The sequence below is a fragment of the Sturnus vulgaris genome, chromosome 8 (genome assembly GCF_052056855.1).
Source record: "Sturnus vulgaris isolate bStuVul1 chromosome 8, bStuVul1.hap1, whole genome shotgun sequence".
Lineage (NCBI taxonomy): Eukaryota > Metazoa > Chordata > Aves > Passeriformes > Sturnidae > Sturnus > Sturnus vulgaris.
This window is the reverse complement of record NC_142250.1, coordinates 25,979,436-26,001,932: the sequence shown is the minus strand read 5'-3', so window position 1 is coordinate 26,001,932 and position 22,497 is coordinate 25,979,436. Positions and strand designations below refer to the sequence as shown.

The 22,497-nt window shown below is 40.4% G+C and overlaps 1 protein-coding gene across 4 annotated transcripts in view; it reads left to right on the top strand.

The window, feature by feature from the left end:
* The window catches only part of NT5C2 (5'-nucleotidase, cytosolic II), a 61,066-nt gene that overhangs the window by 10,328 nt on the left and 28,241 nt on the right, over positions 1–22,497 (top strand). For all 4 annotated transcript variants that reach the window (XM_014883767.2, XM_088169286.1, XM_014883764.2 and 1 more), the window contains exons 2-3: positions 8,911–9,031; positions 19,999–20,072. In XM_014883767.2, coding sequence (XP_014739253.1) covers positions 8,931–9,031; positions 19,999–20,072 — 175 coding nt within the window. In that variant the 5' untranslated portion in view covers positions 8,911–8,930. The remainder of the gene's footprint in view (positions 1–8,910; positions 9,032–19,998; positions 20,073–22,497) is intronic.

The window sequence follows — 22,497 nt, the reverse complement described above, 5'->3', positions numbered from 1 at the left end:
CTGTCCTGAGTTAGGAATAGACCCTTGAACAGGCTGAGCATCAGTGATACTACTTAGGGATGACAAGGGAAGGGAAAAGAAACTGGCAGTTTCCTTTGAGAATGGGGAGAAGTGCTCTGCCTGCTGAGTACCGAGGATTACATTTGTCTGTTCTTGCCAGCACATTGTTCTGATGTAAAAAAAAAGAGTTGGAATAAAAAAAAAATTATCTTGACTTCCTTTTCTGATTTGCAGAACTCAGTGTGTATACTTCCATGCTGACATTTCTGCCTTTTGTGATCTTTATGTTAACCTACAGCTTGGCTGGCACGCTGTCAGGCTTCATCTGTGTAGCAAAGATAGTATTTGCAGGTATCATTCAAACATTGAATTCCTGTTGTGGTGGGCATTGGCACCAAAGTTTACTGCACAATTTTTCAGCTAAAGCAAATATATGGGAACACTGATAAATAGTTTAAAATAAATATACTATAAATAATTTCTGTAGGGTGAGCTGTATTACAGCAAAGGGATCACATTCACCTCTAGTTTTTAATCTTTCAGGATTCTGGGCAACTACAGCAATTGCTTACAGGATAAACAATGTGAGTAAAATGTTTGAATTATGTTACGTGTTTCTTGCTGGAATTTAACAGCTGGAAACAAAAGGTAGTGAGAACATCTTTGTAGCCGGGTCTGTGCTTGCCTTTGGTAGGTGTTCAATTGGACAGGAGTTTGGGAACCTCCGTGGCAGAGGTTGCTGCAGGCTGCTGAAGGCCTTTTCCCAAGGAAAAGAGAGTTTTCCAGAGCCATCAGGGTGCATGGTTTATATTGGTGTTGACTCTGAAGAGCCTTTGTTTATCCATTCACCTTCTGTCCATGTGAAACCACTCTCTGGAGGTTTCTTTTGAATACTGATTGTGCCTCAGCCTTATATCCACTGAGGCATTGGGGTATAAGGTGAGGAAGAGTCTTCTGAGGCATGATACTCTGTTTGACTGCCCTGCTGTATAGCTCAGACCATTTGACTTTTCTGCATTAATTCTTGACTCTGTTAAAAAAAGGGCTGATTGAAACACCCCCACACTTTACATTTAGAGCCCTCTCATGATGGAAAAAGTATTTCAGAAATTTGCTAACTCTCCTCTCTGTTCATATTTTGGTGGTGTTTGATTTATTTAACTTCCAGTCACGGGGTCTTGTTCTGTCATTGCTAGTCTGGGAGCCCTCCACAGTCAGGCTGCTTGCCTGTGTGCAAATGCTTCTAGACCATTTTCAAATCACCTGCAGAGCTACTCTCTGTACACTGGCAGCCTTCCACTCCAGCCTTACTCTCTCTCCCAGCTTTATTGCTTTCTCAGTATAATCAGTGTCATTTTGAATGAAGGCAAGCTGGCTGAAGACAGTTTTCCAGCAGAGTTTGTGTCAGTGGCAGAGAGAGACAATGGAGTCCTGCTTGGTAGTCTTGTACATCTAAGGATCATATTTGACCTGCAGCTGCAGCATTTCTTTGAGAGTTCACGTTTGCTAATTCTTCTCTGTGGCATAGCTCTTGTGCTTCTGGATCAAGTCTCACATTCCTTAAGTATGGTCCTTGTCCTTCTTTTTTTTTTCTAGTGCTGCAAGAATGGAGCACACTAGAGTTAGAGAAGTGGAGAAATACCATTACCCCTGACAAGCTCTTTGTGTAAGAAGCAGTAAATTGGAAATAACTAATATGCTAGGTCTGGAAGAGATAGTGGGAAGCACAAGCTATATGGAATGTAGAAAATATGCCTGTTAGCTCACTGGAGAATGGAGTTCCTGTTTCAAGGCATTAAACTAATTTGCAGATAGATGAAGAGAATGGATGGTCTCATGGTACTCAGAAAGGGTCAGGTTTGAAGTTTGCTCTGCAGAATTGCACTGCAGATTTCATCATTTTCCAAATTCTATTCTAATCATGCATAATGTTGATGATAATTAAATAATACTTAAAATATTTTAATGAACTAGTGCTGTTTGGAATTCCTGAAAGAATAGAACTCCTTGGATAGAAATGGATGGACTCAAGAAGAAACTCCAGATTAATGTATTTCTGAGTTTTAGTCTAATGTGTTTAATTCATTTGGGTCCTGGAGTATTGCTGGAGGTCCAGGAGTTGCACAGTCACTCTATAGGTATGCTTGTCAGTAGAAATATTCTGATTAAAAAAATCTGTGTAAAATAAGTAGGGCTATGTTAAATATATTTTATAACGTATTTGATACACGGACATTACTTTAGCATCTGGCTTTAAAACGGAGATAAAGTTCAACCTAAAACGAGATCAAATCCCATAATAAATGGGATGAGTAGAATTCTCCTTTCTTATATTTTACCTATTCAGAAATAGTCCATGAGATACCATTGTCTGTCAGTCAGACCATAGTCAGATGAACCTATGACTGGAATGCTTTACCAATTTCACTGAAAGCATGCTCTTGAAAAAGCAGCTTCATGATGTAAGTGCTGTGGTGGCGTCCAAGAGTAACTGCTATCCCCTTCCTGTAGGAAGAGTCAGAGCCAACGTTAGAGATTGTAGGCTGGGAGGTTTAGTATGATTCATGGAGCAAGGAGAGTGTTATCAATCTAATGTAATCCAGTGGGTCTTTGGATACCACAAGCGGCACCTGTAAACTGACTACACATGTCTGTGGTTAACCTTAACAGGCTCTTAACAGCAACTCTCTACCTCTTTAATACCCTACAATCAGTATACAGAATTATCCTGCTTAAAGCCAACCTTAATTACCATTAAGATGAGAGTACTCTTTGAAGTGTGTCTTGGAAGTAATTTAATATTCTAATATGAAGGATGTGTTTTGCCCATCCTGCCATAATGAACGTGAAGCCTTGCTGTCAGATAGTCAACCACACTGAAATGGAGGATCTTCAAGTGAAGAACTTAACTTTAGGCACAAGGAAGGGAGAAAAAAAAAATCAGTTTTCTGGTTTAGATAATTTACAAGCATCACTGCTTATCTCTCAAGTCATGGACACAGTAATTTTCCAAAAGCATCGCTAATTAAAAACACTTTTTGGAAACAGTTGTCCTTTGGCCATCAAGAAGAAGTGTTGGCAGTAAAAGACAAGAGTGGTTTGAATTGTCATCCCAGGGCTGTGAGGGTAGGGAAGGAGCTTTGTGAACTAACAGAGCTAGTGTCTAGGGCTGCAGTTCAGAATAAAATCAGAGCATCATTTGGCATCCATGCAATCCCTGTCTCTTGGAGCCCATCAGAAGCCTGCTGCTCTGTGGCTTCTGTCACGCAGAAGTACAGGCTGACCTCTCTGTGTTTGCCAGTTGATGCTAAGTATTGAAATTTGAGTTTGTGTTAAAGTATACTGTGCTAGGAACATGCAGTGTATCTGTGATTCATCCTGACAGCACTAGGAGCTCTGACTTTTAGCACAGGGACTGAGGAATTAGTGCTTCTGCATTTGATTCCCATTTGCTCTGTGGTACTACCTTCTCTGTGTCTTGCTATCCTTAGCTGAAAAATGGGGACAGCACTTTTGCCTTGCCTGTATTATGTATGTATTATGGTGAACGGGACTGCAGGTGTGAGAATGGTGAGGCCAGGAGCCTGCCTAGCCCCTGCTAGGCACACAGTGGCACTGGGAGGTGCCATTGAGGGGGATGGCGCAGTCCTGGCCCCTTTTCATCCCAGAGGATGGAGGAGGCGCAATGCTAACCTGTGTGGATTTCACCTCCTTCAGTGCTTGCTGTCCCAAGTGTCTAGCCTGAGCAAGATGCAAGCTACTTCTGCCCTTCTAGTGGAATGCTCCTAGAAAGTGAATCACTCGCTTTTCCTAACCACCCTGACATGGATGGTCCTCTAAGCTGCAGAAAAGATCGCTTTTCCCTTCCCCTCCCCTGTTCGTGAGGCTGTGTCATGACCCAGACCAGGAATTTGACACGAATAAGCCAGCCCTATTCCTGCTCCCTTTGCTTTTTCTGGTCCTCAGGATTTTAGGATGGTTCTCTCCTCCCTTGCTAAGACCTCACAAAACACTTCGAGGTGGAGCAGTGCTGCAGTGGGGAGCCAGGAGCTGCTCCAGGCTTGGCAAGGGCGTCACGAGACTCGTCTGTACTCCCACAGCCTCTGGCTAGACACAGAGCTCCTAAGGAATGAGCATTGGGTGTGATGCTTTTCCCTCCATTCGCTTTCCACTGTGCACGTACGTGTGTGGGCTGTGCTGCCAAGGTATTAATGATTCTTGAGGCAGAACACGTGAGGAGAGGCAGATGCAGTGCACGGTGAGTCAGTGTGAGTACGCTACAACCTTGGCTTTAGTTAGGGATGCTTTTGTTTCCAGCTGTATAAGCTCTCGGAGAATCTCCAGAAAATCGTGGGATTGTCACCAGAGTTTTGTTCATCTCTGTGTTTTAGTGTGTGTGTCTCTGATTTGGCATTGCATCATCAAAGTGTCAAGATGAACTCAGAAAAAAAAGAGAGGCAGTCAGTGCATTTAGCATGAACATGTCAGATATTATCAGGTGCAGAAATTTCTAACTATTTGCTGCCCAAAAATATTTTAAAAGTAACAGTAAAATTTGAAGGGAAATCCTTTGGAACATTTTATTTAATTTATATGAATATTTGAAAAAATACAGTATGGATAATACTTTAAACCATCTAAAATCTGACAAATAGATTTAATTCAAAATACATGCTAAAAATTTAATGTTCTTTTGGACCAAAACATACGTGCTAGGCAACAACTGTATCAAAACTTTGCAGTTGAGATTTAAATACCTTTTCAAAAGGAATCCTGTACCATAAATGCTATCAGATGCTTAATTAAGACAGCACAAGCAAGGAGCATGTTTGCAATAAATTATGTGGATGTGTTCTGACATGCTTTATCTATGTAAAGATTTCTATTTTTATATGAAACTATTTACAGATTATTGATTGCAAAAATAGATTTGTAACTAAAGAAAGATGCATCATATTTCAGCTGCTTGGAGTTGAGAATCCTGCCCGGCTGTCTGCCTGCTCTCTTAGATGTTTATTCCAGTGGCTTACAAGTGTATGGAGTGATTCTATCCTTCTTGTTTTTCTCTCTTTTTTTTTTTTGGAAGAGGGAATTTGCATTCAGGGACCAGGTCCCAGGTTTCTTACCCATGCAAGCAGGCTTATTTTTGTGCCTTTGAAGCATAGAATAATTTCAGTGAAGTCCATGAGGCTTTTTGCATGAGTAAGACTTTCAGGTGGCAAAGATCCCTCACAATATATTTTGTCAGTTGTCACTGTTTTGTTTCATGGCAGCAAGCTGTTGTCACAGTGTCAATGGAGCCTGCTAAGCTGAAAGCCTGCCTTTGAATATGTGTAATAGAAACCTGTAGCATATTTTTTTGCTACTTAATGCTGTGTGAACATTAGAAGAAATATTTTAATAAATCAGGGCAAAGCCTGAAGGTAGAGATAATATTTTTCATTAGAGGAACCTTTAGAATTTGAAAACTCACATAGGCTTGTGTACCCAAGAGCCTGTCTGTTTTTTCCAGCCATACCAGTTGGAATAATAAAAGATACTGCCTCTGTCTACAAACTTTATCCTGCCTGCAAACTGCGTTGATTGCATCTACAGCAAAATACTGCTAGATTATTAAAATAATTCAGACCTTCTTTTCTTAATTATGGAAACTCTGATTTTTGTGGTTTCCTCAAGTCTCAGCTTTTTGAATCCCAACACACAAAAAATGATGCTGTCTGATTTCTTGTACTGTAGAGGAGGGTTTTCAATACACAGGAGCTCAAACTGCTTCACTGATTCCTTATTTTAGAATGGATATTATAAAGGTAGCCTACTAAAATTCTTCTGCTATCTGGATTTTAGGGTGTTTTGTAGGATACTGTCAGTGTATGCTGTCAGATGTCTGGCATGGATGGCCTCTGGAAGCAGTCCTGGCTTAGTACCTGTGTCAGCATCTGCTGTGGTGTTGTGGTGATGGGAAGCAGAAGAAATGGGAAGAGGCTGGCAGAACACAGTGTCTCTGGCATAGTCTGTGGGTGTAAATCTTTGAATCTTGATATGTGCCTGGCTGGGTGGTGTACCCCTTCTAAACAGCAGGAGCTTAGATTTGGACTTCTCTGGAAGACTAGACCCAGAGCTATCTAAGGCCAGCCATGCAACAGGTTTTTTCAGAGCTTTTTAACGTGCCTTTTGGAGGCCTTCAGTATGTCTCTCAGATCTGAATCTGGAGCTCTAGGCTAAAACAGGCCAAGGTGGTGATGATCTGGACCATCTTAAAATGTCCATGGGGTAGATGCTTTTCCACACTCAGAGAGCACAAGCCCTTTCTGTAGGTCGCTGTCTTGAGGTCTTACCAGATCACTCCCTCTGCTGCATGTCTTGGTTGAGTGTGTGAACCTTGCAGGGACACTGCTCCTCTCCTGAGCAGCCCTTGCTGTCCCAGAGGAGCCTTGCTGCAGGCAGTGCCCTGCCTTCCCAGTGAAATGGGAACAGGTCGGTGCTTGAGGGTATTGAGTTCTGTGTCCTGTGCTGCCTTCTGTCTACCTTTGGGTACAGCTTAAATAGATAGCTGGTAATTACTTGTAAAGCCCTTGATGGCTGTGGCTGGGGCTATTTTGGAAGCTGATTCTCCCTGCATGCCCTGTTGTGGAAGTTGTGGCTGGCTGGAATGGCCTGTCACCCCCTCGCTGTGGTGACCTCCTCTCCTGGGTGTGTTGCAGGGAATTCAGGGGGAGAGCTCTCAGCAATGGCATGCAGTCTCTTGGGCTGCCTGCCAGGGCCTGAATTTGGTGACCTTTAGGATGTGGCAGAAGATGCATTTGTAAACCTTGGTTCTAGTGATTTGGAGACAAGCACAGAATGCTGGAAGAGGAGGAGGAACGTATTTTTTACAGACAAGCTGTTTGCTCTCTGTTTGATGTTTATGACCAGCAGCTAGTACATAAATATACTAAGAAGTGCTGTGACAATTGGAACTGTTGCTCTTTAATAGAATTTAAAATGAAAAAGTTATACAGATTTCCTTGAGGAGTATGCCTGTGACACAGAGTGCTGTGACTTCTAGTGCTGGATTGAACACTTGTTCTGCTCTCTGCTTTGGTGGAATCATTAAATTTCTTTCTGTAGAATGAATGCAGTCATATTTTAGAGGTGTCCAGATGTAGTTGCTGTATCATTACCCATGTAGTTTGTGGGTGGTTTTGTTTCTTTTAAAAAGAGCAAACGAGCCAAGGCCTGCAGTGCAGTTGTGTGGGTTACACAAGAATGTGGTTTCATGTAATACCCAATTTGGTATCACTGTGGGTTGTGTGTTCCACCCTGTTCTCCCCACCAGCTCTAATGACAGCATTGTGGCAGGTTGAGCTGGTTCAGCCTGGTTTTCAGCTGACCAGTGGGGAGTACTAGCCTTTCCTCACCTTTGGTCAGTTGATTTTGATAGAGGAGGACTTGGACTGGTGAGCTGAACTGAGCCACCGTGGGGCTGCTTCATAACCCCACCTTGTGCCAGGGAATGCAGCAGCACATGTGTCTGGCTGGAGGAGCAGGCAAGCAGGATTGCCCCAGTGTGCTAATAACAAAATTGGGAAAGGTGCCCCTCTTTCTTCACAGCAGGACCCTCCTGATGAGACTGTCTGTGGTTTGGTTGTCACAGCCAGCACTTGAGAAGGGGTGCTCATGTTTGTGAAGATCTGCTGGTGAATATTTGCATCGCTCATGTTACAGGTTTGCAGCGCATTCTTGCTCTGCCTGAATGTGTGTGACCTGCAGAGGACAAAGGATCATCTTTCTACTTTCCTTCCAATTGTTTCTGCTAATTTAGCATCAGTTTGAAGCTCTGTCTTTGCTTAGAGATCAAATGGCCAGGGACAAGGCTCTTTGTTTTCACTCTGTGGTAAAAGTGGCAAGGTCAGTCCCAGTGGGGCTTGTACGGTTTACACTGCTGAATTTATCTCATGTATTAAAGAGTTTTCCATCACCTACAGCTAATGCATATTGGTAACTTTAGCATCAAAAATACCCCTTTTCAGCAATGAAAATAAGGTCTCTTGTAAGAGTGTGCTGAGCTTTTGCACCACTAATTAGTGGTTTGTCATTAGTCTCGTTTGTTTCTGTTTGGAGCCAGGATTATTAGAAAGGCAATCGAGCCAGTTTTTTGTGTTTGGACTTGGATGTTTATTATATCTTATCAAAATTTACAGAAAGCATAGCAGCACTTCTAGCTCTTTGCTAGAAGTAGGAAAAATGGCTCTAAGTTGAGCCTGTTTCAAGGCTTTTTAAAGCTAAACAGACTAATAAAAGTTTAATGCTTATATTATTTATACTTTTGACCCAATAATAGATTCCTATGACCCTTAGAGTGACTTTCAACTGATCAATCTAAAGGAAATTACCTAAGTTCCGTGAAGAAGAAGGAAGAGAAGAAGATGAATAGAAAGAAAGACACTACCTAAAATTTTCCATCTTGTCTCCTAACTACCACTATACTGTAAAAACCTCAAATTTAAAACCCATCACCCAGTGAAAATACACACATCTAATCTACTACACATTTGTGATTTCTAACTCATTTTTTATATTTACAAGTCTTTTCCAAGGTTATAGGTCCAGTGTAGTGTTTTCCAGGGAGTCTGCCTGGAAGCACAGAGAGTTCAAAAACTCCAGTTTCCTGAGATCCAGCAGTCTCTGTTTGTAAATGCATTTTCACCACAATGGATAGGAATATCTTTGCAGCCATGTAGAACAGCCTTCCCAGCTCGCTGTTTTAACATCTCAAAGAGCAGTATCTTACTTGACCTGCATACTCAGGTCATTCCACTGGGTACTTCTCAGGACTTCCTGAGTGGCACAGGAATTCCTTCATACCAGGAAACAGACAATTTTCTGGCAAAACAAACCTTGAACTTAAGCAAGCTTTTCTATCTCTTTCAGAAAGAAGTAAGCATTTGAAGATGACAACCTCATGGAGCGACAGACTTCAGAATGCAGCAGATCTCCCTGCAAACATGGATGGGCACGCTCTGAAGAAATACCGCCGGGAAGCCTATCACCGGTAAGCTCCAAAATAAACATAAACCCCACATCTCTTGGGGTTCTTTTTTTGTTTGTTAGTAAAACAGGAAGGTTGTTCTTATCTTCTGCGTGGAAGTGTTGGTAGAAGAGAGCTTAGGAGATAGCACAGTATTGGCCTGCAGGAGTTTGCAAACAGCTGAGTTGAGATACATATACTAGAGCGGGAGAGGATATGCTTCTTATTGCAAAGATTAATCAAAGTCAGATTTTGGATAGAAGCTTTCAAGTCAATAAATACTCAGTGGCAGAGGTTTTATAATAATTATTGCAGTGCACACTGGGAAAGCAGAGCCTTAGACACTGCAATGCACAAATATGAATAAGGAGGAAATCAAATGGGGTCAGAAATAGTTTGAGAATTACACCTAGTGTGACTGTGTGACCACAGGAGCACGCAGGAGCACTAGGTAAGGGCCCAGCCTTTTCACTATTAGGTGTACCTAAAACCATCTTTGCTGTAAAACAATTACAGTAAGTAAAGAAGATAGATTTCAAATGTTATCACTCTTAGTTTATAGTTTGGGAATCAAAGTGCAGGCACTAGGTTGTTTTCACAAGATCACATTGGAGGTTTGGTTGAGCCAAGAATTTAGTCCACAGCTCTCAAGGTTCCAAGCATAGGGCATAAAAGACGAAGTCTGTATCCTTATCAGATGTCTGGACTGCTACAGAGTTAAAAACAGCAGCATCTAGTAATTGTCAGTATTCTGTTTGTGGGAGGTGTATCTTCAAAGTTTAGCTTGGTTATTTTGAGAAGTCATACAGTGTGATAATCAGAGGATATTCAGCAGAAGGGGAAATGTGTGTCTGATGTAGAAACAGAAAAAGAAGTCAAGCTTTTCAACCTCAGGCTTAAATACCATGTTGCATTTGTGATTCACATTGGTGGTATTTCTGGGGAAGTGGTTTGGAACTGTTAGATATCTTTTGATTCTCCAAGTGGAATCTAATTTGAGAAAAATGCCTTAATTCATCATATGATTTGCCAGGTTGTGCAGGTTGCAGTGTCCAGGGCTAAGTAATGGATCCTGTGTTGCATTTCTGAAGCTTTCCAATTTCCAGTGAATATGTTTGAGCAACAAGTCTTAAGTGGTGGCATTATTTGAATCTCTCTTGTCAGCTGGTTTGTCAGATGTGGAAGCATTTAATGAATGTAACTATATATAGCATGTAAGAAGAGAGGGATTTTATACCATTGCCTGTCAAAAAATCTTCACCTTTTTGCAGTCATTGACAGGTTTACCTTTGTGTCATAAATTTATTTAAAACTTTAGCTGTGTTACTCCTGATTCAGATTGATGGAAATCAAGTCAGAGTAATGCCTATATTTTTTTCTAAGTATTTCCTTAACATTTGTTGTGGTTAAGTGCTGACAGTTTGCTAAATGTTGTACAGGATCCAAAGGAAGGCGTGCTTGTCTTTAAGAGCTCATACATTCAAATCCTCATCATGTTTACCCTTACTTGTGTAAGAAATCCTTACTTTCAGAAAGAATTTCCTTATGGAATATGGGAGTACAGTCATGTAAAAAAGGGTTTCCCACTAGGAGCTGAGATCTGGTAGCCCAAAATTAGTCTGTGGTAAAGTTTAGATACCTGTTTTTAGCATCTAGAAATGTCTTATGCAAAACATACCAAGCAGGAATGCTGCTAGCATCTCAGATTTTAATGGAAAGCACAACATTGGAAATACATTAAGGGGAGGCACATATTGTTTTGGAATTGCTATCCTCTTTCAAAGAGAGAGAGAGGGAGGGAATGGGAGAGAATGAGAGAACCTGATGCCAAGACTGTAGTATAAATCTGTGCTATTAATGGCTTTGGTATACCAGTTTCATGGGAGTTATTTTGATAATCCAGTATTGTGAGAATCTGAAACAACCTCATTCCAGAAGCAATGTTGTCAGATTTCTATTTCTGGTACTTTTCATGGTCGTGGTATTAACAGATGTGATGCTACTTTAAAAAGTGCAAACTTAACATGATAGTGTATGACTGAAGTTATTTCACCTTGGTGTTTGATATTATATTTTTTAGTGTTTTATTAATGCTTCAGATGCAGAATACAGGTGCTGGTCACAGCCATGAGTTGCAGGATGTAAATTTGTTTCACTAAGATTCAGGTATGCTCTGACTCTTGGATATTGCTGAAGCACTGCAAATGTTATGAAAAAACAGAAATAGAAAATACAAAGTGTCATTGTCAAGATTCTTTTCTTTCTTCTTCTCTTTTTCTTTCAGTCTTTTTTTTTCGGACTCTTTTTTTTTTCTTACTCCAGCAGCTAAAGGAAAAATTATTGAAAACATGAATCTAAAGTGACTTAGAAGCAATACCAATTAGAACATTGAATTTAAACCTATTATACTTTTGTTACCTTAAAGCTGGTCAAAGTTATTTTGTGGACCCAATCTGAAAGGCTGGAGGAGCTAGGCAGCTGTGCCACATTTACAGATGAGCATAAGTAAACTAGCTTTTGTTACCTATGGTGAAAGCCTAGTTGAACTCAGACTCATTCAGCAGATTTTCTAAATGCTGCTAGGCATGCTTAGTTTTCTGAAGTGTGAAATTTAAAAAACTTGTTTCACTGTTTGCTTCATGCTTACTTAAATACCAGTGGAGATACTTAGACCAATCAATTTAACATTCTTGTTCTCATGAGGTACACCATATTTGATATGCTTGAATGCAGATGAAAGAATTCAGATGAAATAAGAGTGAAAGCTTCCAAAAGCAAAATAGTTTACATTAAAAATAAATATATATAAATGTTCTCGTGGCCATGAAACTTTTAAAAAATTTTAAAAATTACCTCTGAAGATGCCACTCTAATAGTCACAGTTTACAGTGGTCATTCTTACTTGGAATGTGTTTTTTCAGGTGCTGCATTTCTAATTGTATCATATTTGATGGATGATGTTCAACATATAATAATTGTTGGCAGAAGTCCCAGTTGAGACTGGTTTAACTGGTGCAGTGCATACTGACTCAGAGTATGATGACTATATCATAGTCATATCTGAATGCCATGGGCAAGAAGGTTCAGAATCAAATTTTAGTAGATACAGAATTGGAAAAATCCGTTGGGGAGGAGAATTGGTGGGGTTTTATCTTCAAGGAATTTCTGACAATTTTAACAAAGCTATTGGTTAGCTGGTGTTGCTGTCAGACCTTGTTACACAACACTGCTGGCGCCTGTTGGAGGTGAGCTCTGAAGATGAATTAATATGCAAGCTACATGTTGCTCATTCTCTAGCAGAGGTCACTGGTAAGAGGATACTGCATTACTGTGCTATTGGCAACACAGATTTTAATTCGGAAATAAAATGGATGTGTCGCTCTTGGGAGGCTTTTCCTTGGTGTGTGTGCTTTGTGAGGCCACCTCCCTCGTGTGCTGCTTGTTGACTTTTCCGGGTAGAGGATAATCACTAGATCATTTGTGCTGGAGGAGTGCTGTCATTTAATGTGATTGTAATTAGGCAAGAACTAGGTTGACTCTGAGCCACCAAATTGCCCTAGTGTCTATTTTTTAACTTGGAGTGAGCACATCTAGGCACCCTCTGGATTATCTCACATAGCTCTTTAGGGTTTAAATAGCAACCCCATCTAGTTAAAGCAAATAATGGAAAAAGTTGGTGTTCCATCCACTCTTGTTACTGACAGTTACCAAGATCCAGGAAACAGGTATTTGCACTTATATTTATTTATCTGTGGTTTTGGCTTAACAGAGCAGTAAGGCTGAAATGGCCTTTTTTGTTAAACATACTGACTTTGGGATGCTTCTACCATTTTGCATCAGAATAATTTGAGACTTCTCATCCTGAATGTGGGGCTTCTGTTGTTGTTTGAATTATTGGGGTTTTTTCTTGCTCTCTTTGTTTACTGGCTAGTGCAGGGCATGTGTCATCATGATTCCTAATCTTAGTTCTCCTACTGACTGCTGATAGAGTATTAAATAAGTTGCTTCATAGTTTTGTACTTCAGTTTGTTTTCAGAGCACCTTATGGTGATGATATAAGTGATTTTAGCTGTTACTAAAGACTGAGATTCTGGATTAAAAAACAGTATATACTTTAATAATGACAAAGCAAAAGGATTGACAATTGGTTGTTTTGATTTCATGGATTAAAGATGTACTTTAGCTTGTTCAAATTTGTAGACTCTGGGCTATTCACTGCTAATCTTGTTTCTTCACTTAATTGTTACTGGATCATCAGTGATTGCAAACAGGTGGAAATGTTGTATAAACAAGGCTGTGAGACTTGAAACTGTTCATCTGTTTAGTTGGCTGTATTTAAAGTTGCTTCAAAATGATTAATTAATTGACTTTACCAGTCTGAAAGTGCTCTTTTCATGAAACACATTTGGACAGGCCATGCGTGGTGTTTCCATGTACTGGGCAGCTCTGGAGGCTCTGCTGGCCGTGGTCTGTCCTGGTGTGTCTGAGCAGCCTCCTGGGACCTGTGTGTGACAGAGGGCAGCACAGTGTGGCTCTCTCTGTTTTGTTTTAGTGCTTTAGACACTGGAGGAGGGAGAGGGCGTGTCAAGTCTGCAGAATGGGTGAGCTTATAAAAAAGCACACCACTTACCAAAATAATTATAAAGAAATTATATTGTAAATGTCCCATGATCCTTAGCTTTAATAGTTTCAGGGAGCAGACAAGTGTTATTTTGGGATGGAATCCATATGTGAGCTTCTTTGCACTTTGCTGTTGCCTGGAAAGAAAACCCAAACAATGAAAACAGAAATGGGCAATGCTATCTCTTTGCATCTGATTCCTGTGGAATTTCAGAGGGAAGTGCTCGTAGTTGTGTTTCTGGATACAGCCTCATCATGCTTTGAAGTTCCAGTCAGTTACTGGATTTTCCAGTTTTATGTCACTATAACTGTGCAAGGACAGTTAGATTTGTGAAATTATGGGACTTGGTGTTGGAAATGTTACTAGAAGTGGCCAGGAAATTTTTATGCCTTTCTTTTGTTTCCTCTGTCTGATACTATTTCATCCCCTAAAGTTATCTCAAGTGCAAATACTGTCTCTAAATGCAATTACAAATATTCAGAATATTCATCTTTGGTTGAAGAAGGAATAAAAAATATAACTCAAAAAATCTAGAATTAAAAAATAAAACCAAAATGGTATAATTAAAAATAAAGAGGCAGGACTTAGCAAAAGAACCAATTTCATTGGTTCTAAAAATTTAAAGCAGTTTATTTCTTCTCTAAGGCAGCTACCAAAACATCCAGCATCCAAAGATGAGACATTTTGATGATATGGTAGTGTCTTCTTTAGATTGCTCACATGCTTTGTACCAGATAAATAAGGTCAGTGGGGGAGTTTGCTGCTGCTGGTGGAAGTCACCTGTGACCAGAACTGTAATGTCATGCAGTGACACAAGTCCCCAAGCAGAGCACATCTGGGGACTAGCCAGTCATACTGAGAACACTGAGTTGTCATAACAGTAGAGGGATGTTTATTTCATTATTTGCCTTTCTAAAGAGGCCACGGGGAACTTGGGCGTGGGAGACTATTAAAAGCTAATCCATTTAGTTCCCATTATTTCTTTTTAACTCTTCTAGCTTATTAAAAAATGGAAGTTGTTCATAAAGTAAAGATTAACCGAAGTTCCTAAACCCTGAGTAAGCGGGAATCTGAGCCTTCTGGCTAGTTAGGCCCTGTTTTGTGGTTGGCTCAAGCCCAATTGTCCACCACAGGCTTTTTTAAACACACATGTAGGTCATGCTTAGCCAGCTCCCACTGTATTTGCTGTTCCACTCAGCAGTGTTGCAATCTTCTTTGTATTTATTTAATTTCCAGTGAAACATACTGCCCAGAAAAATGCTAATTGCTGCAAGGTATTTCTAGACACATTTGGAAAATTATTACAAAGTGCTCTGTTCCAGAAACCTTGCCTCACATTGTTCATTTTCATTTCCTCGCTATGAGGAATTGTGAGCCATGTTCCTCCTTAATTGTAAAGTTTTGTGCATTTTGATTATTTTTGTAAACTACAAGACTATTATGTATGCATAATAGACTATTATATATGCAAATTTCATTCAGGGCACAAGGGCACACAATTATTTAGAGATTTTGTGCAAATAAAATAAAGCCATTTCTCCAGTGTTACTTGAGAAGAGTTGGGATTTAGGTTCCTACTTCAAAATTGATTGACAAGAACAGTAACAAAACCAAGATCAGTTCTCTTGTACAAATATAAAGCACTATGAATTGCAGAGTTGTGGCTATCAGGACTGTGTGATTCCCCTGCTGCATGCTCAGCAGTTCCTTCTTCCTTGCAATATAACATATTTTTCTCTTACCCAGCACAATCTGTAGAGCTCAAAAAGAAAATAAATACTGTTGTCATTGAGAGCCTTCTGCTGTGGCCAAGCTGCAGGGTTTAATCTCTGAGGAAGAACTCATTTGAGAGGAGACATGCTTTGAGGTTTCCCTGAAACAGCTCCTCAAGTCTGTTTTTCCAGAGGTGGAGATCTGTGCCAGAACAAGTCCAGGTGCTGTTCCCCCAATCCCAGCTGTGCTTAGGGATCCCATGGAGCTGGAATATGGTCCCTGAATACCTTCCCCACAGGTTCCACACCTCGTGTCACTCCAGCCACACTGCACTGGGAGTCCAAAATGCAGGAGACTCACGGGGGTATTCCTTAGAGCAGAAATGTAAACCTTGGGTTTTCATCAGGAGGAAAGAATGAAGGCAAGAGAAAGGCAGTGTCTTGTTTAAGAAGATGCTCTGGGTGCAGCCAGATGTGGAGCTGGTTTTAGGCAATACTCACCTCTGCCTCAGCACAAGGAATGCAGAGGGTGTTCTCATGCTGTGCCTGCAGTTTGTTTTGTCTTACTGCCCAGGGCTGTTAAGTTTTTAGATCAGCTTAAATTTTAACTCTAGTGCTTCCAGTTAAAGTGCCTATTTTCTAAATGGAAAAAAACAAATTCAGGGGAAGGGAGAGTATGATTTCTTCTGATTCTGGCAAGTGGAGAAATTATTCTACATTAAAACTTCCTTGCCTAAAAATGTTAGATCATTATAGTTTTCGTCTTATTCTGACATTATTTCTACTGTTTGTAATCTGGAAGCTTCTTTGATTTTGTTCATCTGGATGAGCTGTAAAAAACTTATTTCATCCTTTCCTTTCATGACCAGAAGATCTTTTCCCTCAGGTGCCTGAGGTTCTTAGGGCCCTCAGTTGCTCTTGCTTTATAGTCATTAAAAACAACTCTTGTAATGTCTCTATAGCATTTGTTCTGAGGAGATGTTACCTTTTTGTAGCTAACAGATAAAATGTCAGGTTGCATGGAGCCTGGAGACACCTGATCTGTTGGAAGATGTCCCTTCCCGTGGCAGGGACTTGGAATGTGATGATCCTTCAAGTCCCTTCTGACCCCAGACCATTCTGTGATGCTATGATTTAATTGGTATTCTTGTAGTCAGGCTGAGTGCACCTTCACTTAGAATTTGAGAACAGCTTTGAAATAGGCAAAGTCTGCAGCTTCTGAGAAGCACCTGGTTCTTGCCAGAAACTGTACAAGACATTTAATCTCAGCTTTTAATTTTAGTTTCTAGGACACTGCAGATATTTACTACTTTGAGTAAAACCACGAATTAAGCCAGTCAGTTTCTGGAATAAGTATTTGTAAAAAGCTACTTACTCCCTTGTGCCTAGGGGAGCACTGTTCATGGGAGATTTCTTTATCAGGATTTAAAATTGAGGTCCCGAGTGCCTACAAAAGAAAGCAACATCTAGCTGTGCCTTCACAAGAGAAGTGAAAATGGTCCTTTTTTTTTTTTTCTTTTTGCCACTGTTTAGTCTGCATTTAATCTGCCAAGGCTTATGCAAGTTTAAATTGATTGAAGTGTTCTCATTTCCTGTCCTGAACATGTTGTGTAATAGCCTTCTTTAGCTTTTTTTAATATTTGCTCTGTCTCACTCCAGCACTGGTCGGTGAAGTAATTACCACATCAGATCAGTTGGTAGGATGCTTTGCAATCTGCCAGGCTGGGGTGTGATTAGACCCTGCCAGTGCAGTTTATAGGTCATAGGCAATAAGTGCAAATTAGTGGAGAAAGAGGCATCTTCACCAGCTGTTACCAAAGGGTACTGCTATGGTAATGTTCACGTTTCAGTCAGAAGACTTATTTTGAAACAAAAATATACTAATAGGTGCTATTGGTTTTGTTCAGAAAACTTTTCCAGATCTTCAGTCACAAGGTATACTGGTTTTGGGTTCAGTTTCTAAATGCTAGAAAAACAAGGGGTGACAATCTATCAGTTTAGAGATCTTTCCATCTTTTGGTCAGTTTGGTGTCATCATCATCTAAACACAGCAGGCTGGACTGGAACAGATCCCTTGGGTCACAGCTCCCTTGTTTCTGCCTTTCACAGGCACTGTCATATTACCCTTTTTCTGAGTGCATTCAGCTGTGTCTGAGTACTTGGGGGTTTTGTCCTCATTTGGGAAACTTACCAAATGTTGCAATTCTGAAATGGTCTTGTGATCTTTAAATTTCCCTTCTTGCTCATGTCCTGTAAAGGCAGTCAGAAAACTGTGCTGCAGGGATTAAGCCTAAAGGCAAGAGCAAAACTGGACTGTGCAGGTTAGACCAAAAATGTTGCTTATGTCTCCTAGAGGGATGTTATTCCTTCTTAAAGCTCTGCATTCTCAGAAACAAGCTGCACAAACATGGGATCAGAAATTATATGCTTGAATTAGCTAATGAATAATGTTTCCTGACAGCAGCAGCACGTAATCATATGCATTATACAAAGTATCAGACTGTATTTAGTACTAAATACTGCTTCTCCTTGGTCTCTTGTAAATCAGAACTGTCTCGATGTTAAAAGACAAACACGGATTCAGATTGCAGATTCAGATAATTTGCTCCACCTACTCAAAAGCCAGCTATTTCAGGAGAGAATTTTAGTGAGTTAGGAGCCCATCTCATATTTCCAAAAGGCATTTCTTAACCAGTTTCCAGTGTTCATCCTATCACTTTGTCTTCTTTAGGTAGTACTTAAATCTATTAGAAAAGAGGGTCATCTATAACCTCCGAGGCCCCTTAGTGACAAGCCCCATTGTCAAAGGCAGGCACTTTGCCAGGAAACAGTGACTCCCAGAGAGAGTGTGCAAGGTTAGGGGGAAAGTGTACTATTGCCAGAGAAACTGTATTCCAAGTGGATTTCTGTGGAACAACAACAATATCCAGTGACTGGTTAAATTAGCCACAGATGTGTTTTCTAGAACACTGTCCAAGAAGATATACAGTATTTTAAGGATTGGTTCAGGCATAATGATCTTCTGAAGTCAAATCAGATCCAAGCAAAATTGCATGGGTACCAGGGAAGCTTTAAAGGAATTCTGTAATATGATTCAGACAAGTAGATGAATCAGGCTGCTGCGAGCTGAACAAGGAGCACGTCGGTGAGAGATGAGGTAAGAGGACAGCGCAGCAGCCTGGAGGGAGCTTTGCTGTTCGGATCCGGGCTGTGGCGGATTGGCAGGGCCGGCGGGACGGGCGCGTTGTGCCCGCACCTGCCCCAAGGTGCGTGCGGAGCAGAACCTGTGCGGGGCTCCTCCAGCTTTCCCAGTGTAGGAACAGAACCTCCACGGGGCTCCTCCAGCTTTCCCAGTGTAGGAGCAGCCTCTCCGCGGGGCTCGTTCCATCTTTCCCAGCTTTTCCGAACGCAGGAGCGCTCAGCTCTGCGCTTGCCGTCTCCGTTGTGTCTCGCTGTCCCCGAGCCGCGCCTCCGGCCCGGCAGCGCTGCCCATTCCGCGTCTTAAGAGCGGAGTAATTATCCTTAAGAGGATAATCTCTGCGCTGAGGGCAGTGCACTTACTAAATATTTGGAGAATTTTCACATGCTGAAATCAGAGTACAAGTGAAGGCTCTGGGACTTTTCTCATATGGGAGAATTTCGTCTTGGCATCACAGCTCGAGCAGCGGATGCGATTTCGGTCTGAGATGGGTGTTGAAAAGCTCGGCTTCCCTCCCGCAGACCAGTTCTGACTCTCATTTTTAAAGTTCAGATAAGGCAGTGGAAAGAAGTCCTGTTGAATTACAGATCTGCTTTATGATTTAAAGTTCTGGGGAAACATAAGCAGCTTAGTTACTGTCGTAGTTGGAACAGGAAGCAAGAAAAGCTTTTGTTGTATTCTCTGACCTATTTCTTTACTATGTTATTTACTTGAACTAAATTGGATATCATGTATTAATGTTGTCATCTAAAAGGTCCTGGAAGTATTCAGCCTAGAGTCTCTTTGTAATAAGCATTAATGGTAAAAGTGGAATTTACAAAATAGTAGCTGCCAAGTTTCAGAGGAGTTATAAATAAAAAATTTCACAATAGAAATGGCATATCTTGTGTATGAAAATTTTTCTCAATTGCTTTTTTCAGAGCTTTTTAAATGTTTTTAATGGTATTGGTGAAAATGTGAAAATGAATCTGTTTGGGTTTCCTTTGAATTTCCAGGTCTAGTTTCAAAGAGGAAGCAAATGCTGTGAATTTATTCATAGAAATATTATTTTATTTTCCTTCTTACCTCTTACCAACAATTTGTTTTAATAAAACAAATTTTATTGCTTTGCATCTACTGTGTCCAGTTTCATATCCTTTGAGGTCTGAATTCTGCTTCAGGAGTTTTTCACTTGTATTCTTAGGAATTTTTGAAGGTCACATGGAAGGCCATGTGTGTGTGTGCATGCATGCGTGTATGTCTTTGGACAGCATACCAATAATTAGAATAATTCCACAAAGTCATGGCTTTGCTTCAGGAGAACTTGCAAAAAATGAAACTTGACTCTGTTTTTAGGTATATTTGCTGATTTTTACCTATGGAAGCCAGACATCCTGAGAGTGGCAGAATGTGTTTGTTCTAAAACGTGAGTATTTTGAAAATGCTCGTACCTCTGGTGATATTTCTTCTCTCTTTTCAGGGTCTTTGTAAACAGAAGTTTAGCCATGGAAAAAATAAAGTGCTTTGGTTTTGATATGGACTATACACTTGCTGGTGAGTATCTTCTTAAGTTTTTTGAACACTGACTTGGTTTGAAATATTGTTTCTTGCTGAGCAAAGAACAGCAAAAAGCTGATTGAGCACCAGTTAACAGGTGCTGCTTCAATTAGTAAATGTATCTTTCACTATTCGTTGCAATTTCATTTTAGGAGTTTCCCTTAAATTTTTAATCTGCAAGCTGTATTTGGTCACAAGCCATGTTAGTTTGGTACAGTTTCAAGTGATTATGGGTGTTGAGAAAACCAAAGCTTAATAAGTCTGCTTCCTTAGATTCCACTGTATTTTGACAATACCCCTAGTGCATGCTTGACTTTGAGTAACAAGATTATTTCTTTCATCCTTGTTGTACGTAGCAGGCTACACCTTTGGCCAGTAGGTTCTCCTGTGTCCTGGGAGAGTAATTTTTGAATAGGTTTTCCTCTTTCCCCTTTTTGGGTTAGCCACATCAGTGACCCATTTCAAGAAGAGGCATGGCAGGAGGAGTGCCTTGTGTCAGCTGAACAAGTTAATTCATAGAGCTTTGCCCATTCTTTGTGACAGATAAGCTTTGGGAGGTTGCATAAGATCTTTTAGTTTCATAAAATTGTTTGCATGACTTCTCCATCTTTCAGATACTCAACAGGCAAGTTCCCTGAGACTTTTGATGAGAGGAAATAAAGCTACATTTTCTTCATAGTCAGACTTTCATGTTATGCATTTTAAGGAAGGAAAAGATAAAAAGCTCACTTGCACTTTCCTACGTTATAGCATCACACAGGCTGTAACTGAGGATGTCATGTATCATCCTGACTTCTTCCTCTTTACCACTTCCAAGGTTATGGATAAAAAGTTCCTATCACCATTAATAAAGTTGTTGTGTATATGAACTGAGAAAATGTGAGGTAGAGTGTCAGGGTCACCTAATAATAGGTTAATGCAGCATGTTAGCTGTGGTCATCTGGTTACTGTGTACTGGGAAGCAACGAGAGATGAGTAATGTGGCTGGGGACAGTGTGAGGTTCAGAGTGGGGGTCAGAGGCTAAGTGAAGGGCAGAAAGGTTTCCATAGCTCATGGTTCAACTGCAAGGAGCAGTTTTGGAGACCGTGGCAGGTAATTGTAGTTTATATTTAGATCAGTTCCATGTGTTCTTTTTTCTACAAGGAAGTTGTTACATATGGAAAGGTTTGGTTGTTCCACACCTTATTGATACATCTGTTTAAAGTTCTTGCCACTTTTTAAGTAATGAAATGTATCATTGTTAATCTGTGCTGGATGTGACTGCAGGCACCTGCTTTCTGTTTGTGCTTCCCAGCTGTGACAGTTTTACAGCAGTGCTTTTAAGGGGTGCATGAAAAACAGTTGTTCAAGAATAAATGCTTAAAAAAAGGAAAAGAAAAAGTTGTGGGTTTCACTTCAGTAACAGAAAAACAACTTCTGTACTTTTTGCAAAGGAAGGGACAGCACTTTCCAAGGACCCAGGTGATCCCAGTGGGGCTGGTGTGGAGCATGAAGTTTGTTGCTAATTTTCATCCTGACAGAAAGAGAACTTCAGCACTGTTCATTTTACTCAAATGTTCCTTGTTCCTGTAAACATAGAGCAAATGTTTTATTATCCACAAAATTATGCTTAATTTGATGAAAGGAAAAAATGTGAATGTTTCAAGCATCCTAAAGCAGTACCGGGGACATAAAAATATGGGGATTCCAAAGCTGAAAGACTACAGTGCTCCAGTTAAGCAGGCAAAGTCAGTGCCTTTGGAGGAGTTGAGTGACAGGGTGTGAGGCAGAAAAAGAAAGGGGAAGTGGTCTGAGCAGAAAACTGAAAATCTGGACCCCTCTGGAGTAAGCTGCTGTCCTGTGACTTCTTCCATGGTACAACAGAGATAATAGTTGCAGATCATTTCACTAGCAGTTGTGAGAATGTGATTAGGTTGGAAAGCCTTTTGCAGATCAAAAACATTATGACTGGTAAGTACTATTTCCCTTTTTTCCACTCAAACTGGAAATTAATCTTTGAAATTACCTGTTTATTTACTTATGTCTTAGAGTCATCCTTTCCTCTCTATGTGGGCTTTTATTTTCTGACCACTATTAGCTATTTATAGCTTGAATACAAGAAAAAATACTTATCCACTGCAGAGTCTTTAAGGAGTGCAGTGTTAGAATATGATTACAATTATAATAAATTAATTGGAAATGATAATGAAGTGGGACAAGTGAAGTATTACAGTAATATGCTATAATCAGTGCATTCATGAGACCCTGTTGTATTTTCTGATTACTCATATTATCCTTTACCCACTCTTTCACATGGAGATGCTACTTGTCTTGAGTAAAAAAAGAAAGAAAAAAAAACAATGTGGAAAGCCAGTTTATGTGTAATTTAACATCTGGAAATGGTATCTGCATAGCAGATGGTGCATGCTGAGCAGAAGCCTT